The sequence below is a fragment of the Balaenoptera acutorostrata genome, chromosome 7 (genome assembly GCF_949987535.1).
Source record: "Balaenoptera acutorostrata chromosome 7, mBalAcu1.1, whole genome shotgun sequence".
In the NCBI taxonomy this organism is placed as follows: domain Eukaryota; kingdom Metazoa; phylum Chordata; class Mammalia; order Artiodactyla; family Balaenopteridae; genus Balaenoptera; species Balaenoptera acutorostrata.
Window position 1 is genome coordinate 34190116 of NC_080070.1, and position 15171 is coordinate 34205286.

General features: G+C 34.6%; 1 protein-coding gene across 1 annotated transcript in view; it reads right to left on the minus strand.

Moving 5' to 3' along the window:
- The window catches only part of CAPZA2 (capping actin protein of muscle Z-line subunit alpha 2), a 53804-nt gene that overhangs the window by 25601 nt on the left and 13032 nt on the right, over positions 1-15171 (minus strand). Inside the window, exon 2 of the mRNA XM_057550229.1 lies at positions 3218-3281. Within this exon, the coding sequence (XP_057406212.1) occupies positions 3218-3281 (64 nt within the window). The remainder of the gene's footprint in view (positions 1-3217; positions 3282-15171) is intronic.

Consider the following 15171-nt stretch of genomic DNA (forward strand, 5'->3'; position numbering starts at 1 on the left):
TATGGAAAAAGTGATTAAACAAGAAACAGCTTGTGAACGCAGTACAGATGTAGGCATTTTGTTTCTCAGACAGCTCATGTTCAACAACAGATGAATGTGTTGAGTTAGATACAGATAACTACTTTATTTGATTTAGTAATCTCACTTTGGTTGTTGATTCTTAACTCTGTCCTAACCACAGACTCAACTATGTAGACACATGCCTTTTAATCATTAAAACACAACTTTAAAACTACAATTTTAATTAGAAAAAAAAATCACATAATTTCACCAACAAACAAACAAAATTCTACTCTAGTCTTGATGTATTTTCTTTCATTATTTTCCCTATACACTTGGCTGTTTTACATAATTGCTATCATAAAGTACATATAACAAAGTATCCTAATTTTTTCATTAAATGAAAATAACACAAATAACAAGTACCTTCTATTAAGAAACTGGTTAAATGTAACATAAACAGACAATTGTTCTTATAAATAGTGTAAAATTGGGCATCCAACAGAAATAATGTAGATACGTATTTATCAACTTGGAAATATATACACGATATAATAAACAGGAAGGGGAAAACCCAGCATGTATAGTATTATATTTATGCAATGTTATATATATGTGTCTAAATTGAGAAATGTTGGAAGTATTTCATTCAAACAGTGGAGAAGAGAGGGTAGAATTTTGTGTAATTCTTCGATTCTTTTTTGCTCTTTGGAAATTTTAGAATGACTATGAATCATTTTTACAAAAATAATAAAGATATTCCAAAAGAAAAAATATTGCCTATTCACATACCTCTTTTTAGCAGTAAGTCCCAACTTAAAAAACAGTATCCGGCTAACCACTAAAATAATACTAATTTGATTTCTAAATTAACTGATTTTAAACAATGGAAGCTTCTGCCTAAAAAATTAAAACACAGACATTTACAATTATAGGTATTCTTATCTCACAAAGTAAACTGGGAATTCGATTTGATAAATATGATTACTGTACCTTCAATATTTAAAGCATAATCATTAACAGCAGTATTGCATGGTAGGTAGTGTATCTTTTTCAGTTCTACCTAAATGGGAAAATAATTTAAAAGCAACATCCATATGATCCAGCTATCTTTACTCTGGAAAAAAAGTCCAAACTACTATCATATGAAGAATACAGTGAAAGAAATAGAGAAGAATTTGAATAAAATAAAAACTACTCTTAAGAAGGGATGTGGTTTCAAGTCAGACCACACATCAGAACAATGGGTGAGTGGGAGTCTTTAAAAAAAAAAAAAAAAAAAAAAGGTATACATTTCAGAGCTCCAGCCCAGATAACACATCAGTTCCTGAGAATGAAGACCAGAAATCTATGTTTTAATGATTCTTACATAGCCAATCTGGGAAATAGCATTTGGGAACCACTGATCTAACAAGATTTTATGACTCTGAAATTCTAAAATTTGTGGCTTCCATGGAATCATTCTGATGTTAATATTATCAACAGAAATAGCATGAAAATAACCAAATGCATATGAGATTTCCCCCTCAAATACTTAACTCCTTTCTCACTCTAAAATACTCCCTCATTTAAAACTTACATAAATATCTTATATTCCCATTTCCATCCCACAGTTCCAGCCCAGGTCTACTGAATGGCTCATCCTAAATGCCCTAGTCCTCATCCAAAATGCCTACTGTACGTCAACACAGAAAATATCAACTCAACATCAATTTCCAATGAGACTTAGAAAAGCAATTTCTGGGACTCATACATTCTTTCAGGGTCTTTCTGATTAACAAATTTGTAGGGCATTTAATTCAGGGTAAGAATAGTAAGTGAAAATCTTTTCTTAGAATTATAATTTATTCCTGGCTCTATAAATTGTACGGGAGTTTGGGGGCTACTGACTGTAGCATAGTTTCCCCATTATCAATTTAAGTTAAAAGCCAACTTTTGACCCTATGGAGAAAAGACTATCTTCTTTAATACCCCAACCATCAAACGTATTAACCTGTATTTAGGTTATAAAGGCTGAATATTAAAACAGAAGTTAAACCCTATAGGAAGAAGAAATACTTTTGAATTCTCCCCAACTTCCCAATTCATTGCTTCAGATTTTATGGTTATCTTGAAAGGAAGAATATTTTAACTTCCAGATTTTTCACAATATAGACTGCCATTCTTCCTCTAAGTGTAGCTCAGTGGTTAAATTTTTAAATGTATAAAAATTACCATATGTAACTGTATGTACTAAATCATATATTAATGTTGTTTGTGGATGATTTAAGGGATTTTCTAGGGTATTTTAACTTTATACAATTTTTGCCTCATTTTTTGACTTTCAAACCTAATCTTTTCTGAGGTGAGATTCCATTATATCTTATACTATGAATGAAAATGAGAGATTAAACTTCTTAAAAAACAGGTTTAAATAGCTTACTCTGGAGTAGAATGTTTAAAAAATGAAACTGAAGAGCACTTTATAAATTAGTTTTAATTTAAGACATGGTGAAGGCCAAGTATATATGAAGTAGAAATTACACATTTAAAGTACTTGTGGTAGATTATTCTTAAAACTGCTTTAAAAAAGTTTTGTATAAAAATCACTACAGGCCATTTTCTGCACAACTATGTCAACCACTTCATTCTGTTACAGAGGAGCTATTGTTACAGTTTTTACAGCAACCAGGAGACTATGTTGTATTTAAATTTCTCATCTATGGGTGAATAATTATAAAACTGTTTGCCAGTGAGGTGTGAGGTTTAAAGAAAGGTATACTGTGAACTGATTTATGAGATATAGTTTAAATAACAAATTGTTTTTACACGTGATGTCATCTTCTAAGCCCAGGAAACAAGCACAGTGAAACAATGTTCCTCCCTTCTTTTTTGGCTGTTCCTATTAATTGAGTAGGCTTTTCTTTAAAAGAAACATAAAAAATGCATTTCACAACTCCAAAAAATAATTAAAATTAAAATTTTCTTGTCTTTTAAAATGATTTAATGTTATTCTTTAAGAGGGTTAAAATTTGCAAACATAATTATCATATGTCATAAACACATTATATTCTAGACCTTACAAAATCCAGATTGACAAAAATTTTCACTGTAATTCAGAAAGTACAGATTTTTCTACCCACTCCCCTTAAATTAGTTACTTTGGTTACGTAACTTATTCTTTAAAAAAGGAGTGCTTGATATATCAAGCCTTAAGTGTTATGAATTAAACACTCACCATTAAACACCTCATTAAATTCTCCAGGAGGGGCATGAATGATGAATTTTGCTGCTATACGCACCTAAAACAGAAACAAAGATATAAATGTTCCACAGCATAGGCCTCTGCTAAAACAACCAAAAACCATGCAAAATTATACTACTTCAAAGTTCTACTGAAAATGGCTTAAGAAGATTTTAAAGACAGTGACATTTTTTCACTCAAACACCCTAAGTTTATTACTGTTTTAATCATTTAATATAATCACAATGCATAGACTGAATGTAGATAAAATATACATATAACTAATGCATTTAAGGATTCAAAGCTGCCTACATATAAATATTTTCTTACAAGCAAATTTTTCTGTTAAACTAAAATGGAAAAAAATGATCCATCAAGAAAATTTCTATGTGTGAGGAAATAAGATGCATTTAGGTACTATGAAGAAAATATATTTGTGTGTCTATACAGTCACAAATGTGCACATCTATAAAGTCACAAATTAGTTTAAAAAAATGTAGAAAGGAAGAGGGGAAGAAAGGTCTAAATTCAAAATGTTTTGAACATGAGATCTGACTAGATCTTAGGAAATTTTAGTTCAAAAATAAGTGAGAGACAAAAATATCAACAGGTATATTGACAGGTATATTTGAAGACAATAAAGGCTATATTAAAGAGATTAATCACTAATGAATATACATGAGAGGTTAGATGACATGCCCAATATTATAATTTAGTGAAGAAGTTCTGAGTATTTATAATAGTTTTCCAACCACTATACAATAGCCTCCAACTCAGCTAGCTGATCAGTGATCTTGTCAGAAATGCACATTCATGAGCCCTATCCAACCAAATGAATTGGATTCTGGAAATGAGGCCCAGAAAACACTATAAACAAGTTTTCCAGTTGATTTTTAAAATACACATCCAAGTATTCACTGAATTAAGGGACCACACATGGCAAAAACAAAAGCTTTACTTCATATTGTCCACTTTACTAGCACTGTCGCTGCTCTGATGATGAAACTAAAAATAATGGAAAAGGAAATAATTATATATGTTTGTGTATATATGTTATATGTGTGTGTGCATGCATCTAAGTACACATATGGTTTTCAGAGGAGAGACACAGATGAAAAAGGTATTTACAGTTAAAAAGAAGATGTTCCTAGCTAGAGGCCATATATGTGACAAGGCCAGTTAGAAAACTGTTAATTTAAAACAAAAAGAAAAGCTTTTGTAGTCTGGAACACCAAAAAGTCTGAAGCAAAACCTACGACTGTTGACTGTTGTTGGATACCACGGAGAGATTACAATGATGAAGATGATAACAAAAATGGGATTATTTAAATTAGTGTTTACCAAGCACTTTACACGGATTATGTCATTTACTCTTCAGTCTGATTACTGAATATACACTTTATTTACTATATTATGCTGCTCCTCAGATTTAAAACAGTTTTGGTAGAATGAGTAAAATGCTCCCACCAAAAGATGAACAGGGCAGAATGTGACAGGGTGGCCACCAACAAACTGCCAAAGTATAAACTTTGTTTGGTATTTAAAATGTCAATAGCAGCAACTTAAGGGAAATAAATTCTTCCCAAGACAGAAAAAACCAGAGTTCACTCAAAAAGAAATATGTAACCTGAATAGTCCTAGATCTACTAAAGAAATTGAGTTTGTTGTTAAAAGCATTCCAACAAATAAAACTTCAGGTTTTCTTATAACAGGCATTTAAGGAAGAAATATTATCAATTCTACACAAATTATTCCAGAAAACAGAATTGAAGACAACAACTTCCAACTTATTTTAAGAGAATAGAATTATCCTATACCAAAGACTAAAATACTACAAGAAACACAACTCACAGACCAAAACCTCTCATAAACACAGAAGCAAAAATCTTCAACAAAATATTAGCAAATTGAATCCAACTATGTATAGAAAGGATAACACATCATGACCAAGTGGAGTTTTTCCTAGAAATGTAGGGCTGTTTCACTATTTGAAAAGCAATTTACAATATAAACTGATTAAAGATGAAAAACCACAATCACCTCAATAGAAGCAGAAAAATTACTTAATAACATTCAACAACCAATCATGATAAAAAAAAAAACTCTTAGCAAACTAAAAAGACAGTGTCTTTAATTTGATAAAAGGTATTTACAAAAAAGCCTATAGCTAACATCATCCTTAACGGTCAAAGACTGAAAGCCTCCCCCTAACATCAGGTAACGATGTCTGTTCTCATCCCTCCTATTCAACATCATACTGAGATCTTAGTGCAATAAGGTAAGAAAAACAAATGGAAGTCATTTCATAAATAAAATAAAACTTTCTACTTGCGGACAACATGATTGTTTACAATGAAAAATCCCAAGGAATCTTAAACAAACAAACAAAACTACCCAATAACCTATAAAACTTAGGTACAAATCTAACAAAATATGTACAGGACTAATATCCTGAAAACTACACAAAACTGATGAAAGAAATCAAAGAAGATCTAAATAAATGGAGAGACATGTATGTTCATGGATTGGAAGGCTCCTTATTGTAAAGATAAACAATTTTTCCCAAACTATTCTACAGATTCAATGAAGGCCCAATCAAAATCCAAGCAGGATTTTTTTTGATACACATCAACAAGCTGATTCTAACATTGATGTTTCCTATATTATTATTTTTCTGCGTTTGAAGAATGCAATGAATGTAGGCTATTTTGGCCATGTATCAAGATTAACACTCTCTCCCTGCAAATGCAAGCAAGATCAAGAAATCACTCTGATGCCCAGAACAACCATAAACACACACATGAACATACACCATGGAATTTAAAAAAAGATTTTGGTTAGGAAATGAGAGAGAATGAATATTATTTCACACCCTTAGCAGTAAACGCAAAGTAACAATGGCAAATGAACTAGAATAGCCAAAATAATTTTGAAAAATAACAAAGTTGGAGAATTCATACTACCTAACCTTAAGGCTTAATAAAAAGCTACAGTCATATATGGATCATAATGGAATAGAAGAGAGAGCCCAGAAATAAACCCACACACCTATGGTCAATTAATCTTTGACAAAGGAGATAAGAATATACAATGGAGAAAAGGCAGTCTCTTCAGCAAGTGGTGTTGGGAAAGCAGGACAGCCACATGTAAATCAGTGAAGTTACAACACTCTCTCACATCAAACACAAATATAAACTCAAAATGGCTTAAAGATTTAAATATAAGACATGACACCATAAAACTCCTGGAAGAGAACACAGGCAAAACATTCTCTGACATAAATCATACCAATGTTTTCTTAGGTCAGTCTCCCAAGACAAAAGAAATAAAAGCAAAAATAAACAAATGGGACCTAATCAAACTTTTAAGCTTTTGCACGCAAAGGAAACCATAAACAAAATGAAAAGACAACCTACGAACTCGGAGAAAATATTTGCAAATGATGTGACCAGTAAGGGCTTCATTTCCAAAATATACAAACAGCTCAGACAACTCAATAACAAAAATACAAACAACCCAATCAAAAAATGGGCAGAAAACCTAAACAGACATTTCTCCAAAAAAGACATACAGATGGCGAATACGCACATGAAAAGATACTCAACATCGCTAATTATTAGAGAAATGCAAATCAAAATTACAATGAGTTACCACCTCACATCAGTCAGAATGGCCATCGTTAGAAAAATCTACAGGGGCTTCCCTGGTGGCGCAGTGGTTGAGAATCTGCCTGCCAATGCAGGGGACACGGGTTCGAGCCCTGGTCTGGGAAGATCCCACATGCCACGGAGCAACTAGGCCCGTGAGCCACAATTACTGAGCCTGCGCATCTGGAGCCTGTGCTCTGCAACAAGGGAGGCCGCGATAATGAGAGGCCCGCGCACCGCAATGAAGAGTGGCCCCCACTTGCCGCAACTAGAGAAAGCCCTCGCACAGAAACGAAGACCCAACACAGCCATAAATAAATTAAAAAAATAAAAAATAAAAAATAAAATAAATGACTCAGTAGAGTCTTAAAAAAAAAAATCTACAAATAATACAGGCTGGAGCGGGTGTGGAGAAAAGGGAACCCTCCTACACTGTCGGTGAGACTGTAAATTGATGCAGCCACTATGGAAAACAGGATGGAAGTTCCTCAAAAAAACTAAAAATAAAGTTGCCATATGATCCAGCAATCCCACTCCTGGGTATATATCTGGACAAAACTATAATTTGAAAAGATACATGCACCCCAGTGTTCACAGCAGCACTATTTACAATAGCCAAGACATGGAAGAAACCTAAATGTCCATCAACAGATGAATGGATAAAGAAGATGTGGTGTGTGTGTTTACATATATACATATACATATACACACACGCGCGCGTGCACACATACACACGGAATACTACCCAACCATAAAAAAGAATGAAATAATGCCATTTGCAGCAACACGGATGGACCTAGAGATTATCATACTCAGTGAAGGAAGTCAGAAAGAGAAAGACAAATACCATATGATATCACTTATATCTAAGTGAAATTAAAGTGAAACCATAGATCTTAAAGTGGAATCTAAAATATGACACACAAATGAACTTATCTACGAAACAGAAACAGACTCACAGACATAGAGAACAGACTTGTGGTTGCCAAGGAGGAGGCGGAGAGGGGAAGGGATGGATTGGGAGTTTGGGATTAGCAGACGCAAACTATTACATACAGAATAGATAAACAACAAGGTCCTACTGTATAGCACAGGGAACTATATTCAGTATCCTGTAATAAACCATAATGAAAAAGAAAATAATAAAATAAAAAGTAAAAAACAAAAAAAGCTACAGTCATTAAGATAGAGGGATAGATAATGAATGGAACAGAACTGAGAGTCAAAAAATATACCCTGCATACATATGGCCAAATGATTTTTGACAAAGGTACAAAGGCAATGCAATGTTCAAAGAATATCTTTTCAACAAATGAAATCCAAACAATTAGATATCCACGAGCAAAAAATAAACTGCAATCTAAACCTTACCCCTTACCAAAAAAATTACCTCAAAATGGATTATAGCTCTAAATGTAAAATATAGAACTTAACAAAAAATTAAAAGGAAACAGAAGAAAACCTTCATGACCTGGGGTTAGGCCAAAAGTTATCAGACATGATACTAAAACCATGACCCATTAAAAAAACTGATAAACTGGACTTCATTGAAATTAAAAACTTATGCTCTGTTACATTGTTAAAAGAATGAAAAGACAGCTACAAACTGGAGAAAATATCATCAAATCACATACTCAATAAAGAATTTGTATCTAGAACATATACTATCAAAACTCAACAGTAAGAAAACAGTGAACAAAAGACTTGAACACACTTCAGCAAAAAGGATATACAGAAGATAGATACATGCACAAAAGGATGTGCAATATCATTAATCATTTAGGAAATCAATACTAAAATCATAAAATACCACTATATACCTAATAGAATGGCTAAAATAAAGAAGATTGATAATACCAATGCGAAACAACTGAAGCTCTAATACATTGATGTGGCAATGCAAAATGGTACAATTGGTACCGAAAACAGTTTAGCAATTTCTTATAAACACACACCATACGACACAACAATCCCACTTCCAGGTATCTACCCTATGTTCCCACAAAAATCTATTCAAAATTGCTCAAAACTAGAAACAATCCACAACCTGAATGTCCACCTATGGGTGAATGGATAAACAATAATGTGTCTATGCGATGGAATACTACTCAGCAATGAAAAGGGACAAATTATGAATACATGCAACAACTTGGATGGATCTCAAAAGGCTTATGCTGAATGAAAGAAACCATCCTCAGATGGTTACATGGCAATGATATAAGATTCCATTTACATGATATTCTCCAATAAACAATATTTTATAGCAATGGAGAACAGAACAATGGCTGCCAGGGGCTGGGAGGAGGAGTGGGGATGGGTGTGAACACAATGGGAGAAATGAGGGAAAGGAAGAAAATAAGAGCGTTTTGGGGGGTGATGGAATTACTCTATATATCAATTTTGGTAATGGTTACATGCATCTATACATGTGTTGAAAGTCATAAAAAAAAGAGAAGGGGGTATTTTACAATATGTTAATTAAAAATATATATTTCATGTGTTTTCAAAATTATTTTCTTCTGGGCTTCCCTGGTGGCGCAGTGGTTGAGAATCTGCCTGCTAATGCAGGGGACACGGGTTCGCGCCCTGGTCTGGGAGGATCCCACATGCCACGGAGCAACTAGGCCCGTGAGCCACAACTACTGAGCCTGCGCGTCTGGAGCCTGTGCTCCGCAACAAGAGAGGCCACAACAGTGAGAGGCCCGCGCACCGCGATGAGTAGTGGCCCCCGCTTGCCGCAACTACAGAAAGTCCTAGCACAGAAACAAAGACCCAACATAGTAATCAATCAATCAATAAATCTTAAAAAAAAAAAAAAAGAATGTTTCTTTCTGAGAAGTTCCAGCTTAAAAAAAATGCAGGGGACACGGGTTCAATCCTTGGTCCGGGAAGATCCCACATGCTACGGAGCAACTAAGCCCGTGAGCCACAACTACTGAGCCTGCGCTCTAGAGCCCACAAGCCACAACTACTGAGCCTGAGTGCCACAACTACTGAAGCCCGCGTACCTAGAGCCCATGTTCCACAACGAGAAGCCACCACAATGAGAAGCCTGCGCACTGCAACTAAGAGCAGCCCCCACTCGTCGCAACTAGAGAAACCCGCGTGCAGCAACAAAGACCCAATACAGCCAAAAAATAAATAAATAAATTTATTAAAAAAATTATTTTCTTCTAAACTGTTTAAAAGTGTTATTAAAATCAAAAATGAAAATATAAAAAATAAGTGATTTTAAAAAGGCAAGGGTGTAGTTGGGAATGGAAGACAGTGCATGCTAAACATACATTGGCATCTATTATGTTTCCATAAAATGTCTTAATTTCCTTTGTTCCCTTATTCCTCTCTCTCTTCTATTGGGGTAAATGTTAGAAAGCATTTAAAACAAAGCCTTAATCACTACCACAGGCAACAGATAAAAATTGTGGTAACCTGCTGATGAATTTATCAAATATTTCTTCTGGAAACTTGTAGAATTTTGAGGAAATTGTTTTTAACACTTCTAATGACTTACACCCTACCAATAAAACTGACAAAATTAAAGTACTGATAGCAAGTAGTATATATATATATACACACACACACACACACATATATATACACACACACAGTATAGCACTTAGTGATATGATATATATATATATATATATATGTATACAGTATAGCATACTTAGTGATATGATTAACTGTTGAGCTTTAAATTTTTTAGTTGTTTCAAAAAAAGGTACATATCATTTAGACTTTTAGTCAGTTCTATTTTGGGTTTTCACCTAGAAAGCAAAAATGCTCTATAGTTTTATCTTACAGACTTGTTTGCCCTTGCTATTGCACAAAATGCATACATTAACCAAAAAGAGTTAAGACTGCTCACAATATCCAAGATGAATGGTGGGTCAAAAGAAGTGCCACTGAGGGTTGAGAAGTCATGGGAGCTGTCTGGCTGAGAACCCAAAACACAACTTGGACTTCACCAGCTATGTCTGAAGTATCTTAATCTGGTCTTTGTGAATTTCACAAGAGAAGAAGAACCTGTTTTTTGGATTTCTCAGGTGCTGAAAAAATGAAAGTGTGTCCACCACAGTAAAGGCTTAATTGTCTTCCTGAGAAACTGTTCAATCATCAGGGTATTTTCTAAACACTGCTATAGACTGAACATTCACCTACATCCATCCTTCCTAGCAGACTTTTTTCTAATTTAAAAAATTATTTATTCTAGCCACTTCCAAATCCAAGAAAGAAAAAAGGTCACACAAGTTAACAAGAAGAGGTCCCAAGAGTAGAATGAATTTCTGAAAATAATCAAAAACATATTTCCTCAAAGTCTCTCTAACACACATGGAGCTATACTCAATTTGCCCCTGGGAATATTATCGTTTTTCTGGATAAGCCCAGTGAATTATTAGATACATCCCTAAGGCCCACAGCAAAATCTCCTGCATTAACCACCATCTTCCTCCACATGATATTATTCGAAGTCAAGTCCTTCTAAATTGGAGCAGGATTCAGGAAAGAGTTATTACTTTTATTGTATTTCTAAACTGTAATTCTAGATTGCGAGAGGAAGGATGCCTTGGTTTTGTTGGGAAGGTTTGGCTAGATGGGAGATTAACTCTTACCTATGTTAGTGACTGGCAGTTTACAGGCATACCTCATAACAATCACATCAAGAAGAACAGTTTTAAAAAGTTAACCTACTGGGACTTCCCTGGTGGCGCAGTGGCTAAGAATCTGCCTGCCAATGCAGGGGACACAGGTTCAAGCCCTGGTCTGGGAAGATCCCACATGCCGCGGAGCAACTAAGCCCGTGCGCCACAACTACTGAGCCCACACTCTAGAGCCTGCGAGCCACAACTACTGAGCCCACGTGCCACAACTACTGAAGACTGCGCGCCTAGAGCCCATGCTCCGCAACAAGAGAAGCCACTGCAATGAGAAACCTGCCTGCCGCAACGAAGAGTAGCTCCCGATCACCGCAACTAGAGAAAGCCCGTGAGCAGCAATGAAGACCCAACACAGTCAAAAATAAATAAATAAAATAAATAAATTTATTTTTTAAAAAAAGTTAACCTACTAATATAGAGCTAAAAGCTAAAAGAGCTATATTTTTTCTTTGCTTTTTCTAGGATCCAAACATTACTTGGTATAAAATATACAAAAAGATAAACATAACATAAAAAGTATGTTCCACTCTGTTGTGCTTCTTGGAAAAAAGCAGATACTATAAAGTTACTTATGCAGAAGACAAAGCAGTATATTCAAAACAATATCCAAAATGTTAGTATACACTACCTCTGAGAAAAAGTAATTTCTGCCCGTCAACTTTCTGAGATAACACAAAAATACTACTAAACTTTTTTTGGGTACTTTTTCTTATGGGCTACAATTCAAGCAACAAATAATGATAGCAACCCACAGAGTAAAGTAAGAATCCATGAGTCCATATTGACACAAAGAAATGAATGAACAAATGGGGGGAAGCTCTTCATTATAGTAGAATTTCAATTAATAGATGTAGAAGGAATGATTGAATTAGAAAATCACCTGGGGTGACCCACAATGGTAATTGTTGCAGGCAAAAATCATCAAGAGATGCTAAAATTAGTGGGTAAAAGTCTAAGAGCATATTTACACAATGTGAATGAATCCTTCTACATGATAATTAAGAAGGGATAAACTGTAACTTTATATTGAGGAAACCTGCCACACACCACCTTTACCAAATGACCTAAGTTATCATAATAGTAAAAACTGTGCCTCCTAGTAGGATGTACTGAGGACACAACATCACTTCTGTTATGCTCCTGCCAAAACTTCATAGGCTGATCTAATCATGAGGAAACATCAAATAAACTGAAATTGAGGTACAGTCTACAAAATAACCATTTTGTACTCCTCCAAAGTGGTAAGGTCATGAAGGACAAACAATGCTGAGAAACTGTTCCAGATTAAAGACCAAAGAGACACTACAACAAAATTCAATGCGATCCTGGATTAGATCCTGGACCAGCAATTGGTGAAATTTGAATAGGCTCTGTAGATGAGACAATAATGTTGTATCAATGTGAAATTTCTTGATTTTGTTAATTGTACTGTGGTTATATAAGAGATAGCCCTAAACACAGTGAAGTATTTAGAGAGTGGGGAAAAAAAATTCCTTCTCTACTCTTAAATTGTGGGGATTTTCTCTTATATTTTTTCTAAAGTTTCTCAAAGTTTTGCTCTTTGCATTTAGGCCATTAATCCACCTGGGACTGATTTCTGTATATGATGTGGGATGCAGATCCATTTCTTATTACATCGTCATAAGGATAAATAAACCATCCTAATGCTATTTGTTAAAATGGACTTCTTTGTCCCACTGAACCAAATAAATAAACAAATAAAAGAAAGAATAAAAGGAAAGTAACTATTGTCAGTACTATTTTTAAAATGTGAATTACTTTTTTTCAGTCTGGGACATGAAAAACACATCATAATTTTTAATAAATTCCAAAGATAATTCTGAAAAGTGTCTAATGAGTTTAGTAGTCAGCATTCAGATAGTAACTGCAAAAATGTAACTTCCTCAAGGAACTTCTGAATACTCAATAATATCAGTAGGTAGCCCTATACTCTAAACTTGGTAGGTAGTTTTTGTTGAATCAATCTGTAAGCAAGAATAAACTCTCATTTGTTTAGGATGGTCAGGGAATATAGTATTTTAATGAAATGAGCATTCTAAGAGTTATCACTAATGTAATGCTGTATGTAGACAGTTAATTTTAAAATAACGTACATTCAAAACCATAAAAACTTATGCTAATATAAGGAAGCAGTAGAGTGTATGATCTCTGGAGTCAGATTGAATGAGTTGGATTTTCATTTCTACTGCTCATTAGCTACGTAAACTTGGGTGAATATAATATTACTATGAGCAGTAACAATAGTAGAGAATAAATATAACTGCATTAATATAGTTCAGTATTCCTAAGATTAGCTCTAGAATACAGGCATTTTCACATTACACGTGAAATGCTTCTTTGTGCCCTACAGTGGTACAGCGGTGGCTTATGCCCATGCATTTCTGTGTTTTCTGCAGTGCATTCACTTCCCACGCGCCAACATCCTTTCTCCTCCCTTGGAAATCATCCCTTCCCTCTGTACTCTGCTTACCTCAAAAACCAGTGGTAGCAAAACAGGAGAAAAAGCCAGTTCCTAGTTCTGTGGTGGCAATGTGCAGTTATGATCTGGGTTTTCATCTAAGCTAAGACAAACCATCTGTACCCAGGTTTTGATTTAACTTCTGTAAATCTCCATTCCTCATAGGTAAATTAAGGGAGATGAAACATATCATCATTTCTTAACCTTTTAAAACCCCTGTGGTCTGTTAGATAAAATAAAATATTATCTACATACAGTTACTTTCCAAGATGGCTGTTATTACCTTTAATTCATGAAAAGAGAAAATAGAGATCCAGAATTGGGATTTGAATGAATTCTTCAGATGAAGTCCAAGGCTTTTCGGAGCCGCCTCCCAATACAGCATAATCTTTCTACGATGGTTCAGAAGAAACAACCAAAATATCTGGGTAATCTCATTTACTTCCACTGCTTCTATTATCACCACATAACAATAGCTCTCAAATCTATATACCTATCACAGCCTCTCTCAAGATCAAGATCCATTTTTCTAAATGTAACTCATTTATTAGAAATCTCCATTAAATGCCTCAAAGATACCTGTCTCACCCAAACCTACTCCCTCTGTTCTTCATACAATTATCGGCACCACCTACACACCATTCCACATTTCTCCCTTCCTCCCACAGTCAGCCACATTATCAAGTGTCTGTCTGTCTTGCTCAAATCCAATCTCCTTTTCTTTGATTCCATTTCATTCGGACCCAGTCCCTTTCTGTATTGTTACAATAACTGCCCTGCCTCTAATCTCTTCTTTCTCCGAAAGTCATTTTCCACTCTGCCACCAGATTGATATTTTTCAATGAAAATTCTGATCATTTTTTTTCCTGCTTAAAATCATCTAATGGTGGCCCACTGCCAACAAGGTAAGTCCAAAGTCCTTAGCATGACATATAAGGCCTTTCTGTATTCAAAGGCTGTAAAATGTACTGTTAACAGCATAAACCCTAAATAAGACTGTATGTACTCAGACTACAGCTCCACTGACTTCTACTTATATGACCAAAAGCAAATTAAATTCAGTTTCCTCACCTGCAGTAAATGAGGTAATACATTTAGAAAAGTGCTTGGCACAGAGTAAGCACTCAATTAACAGCTATTACCTTTTTACTCTTTCTGCTACTT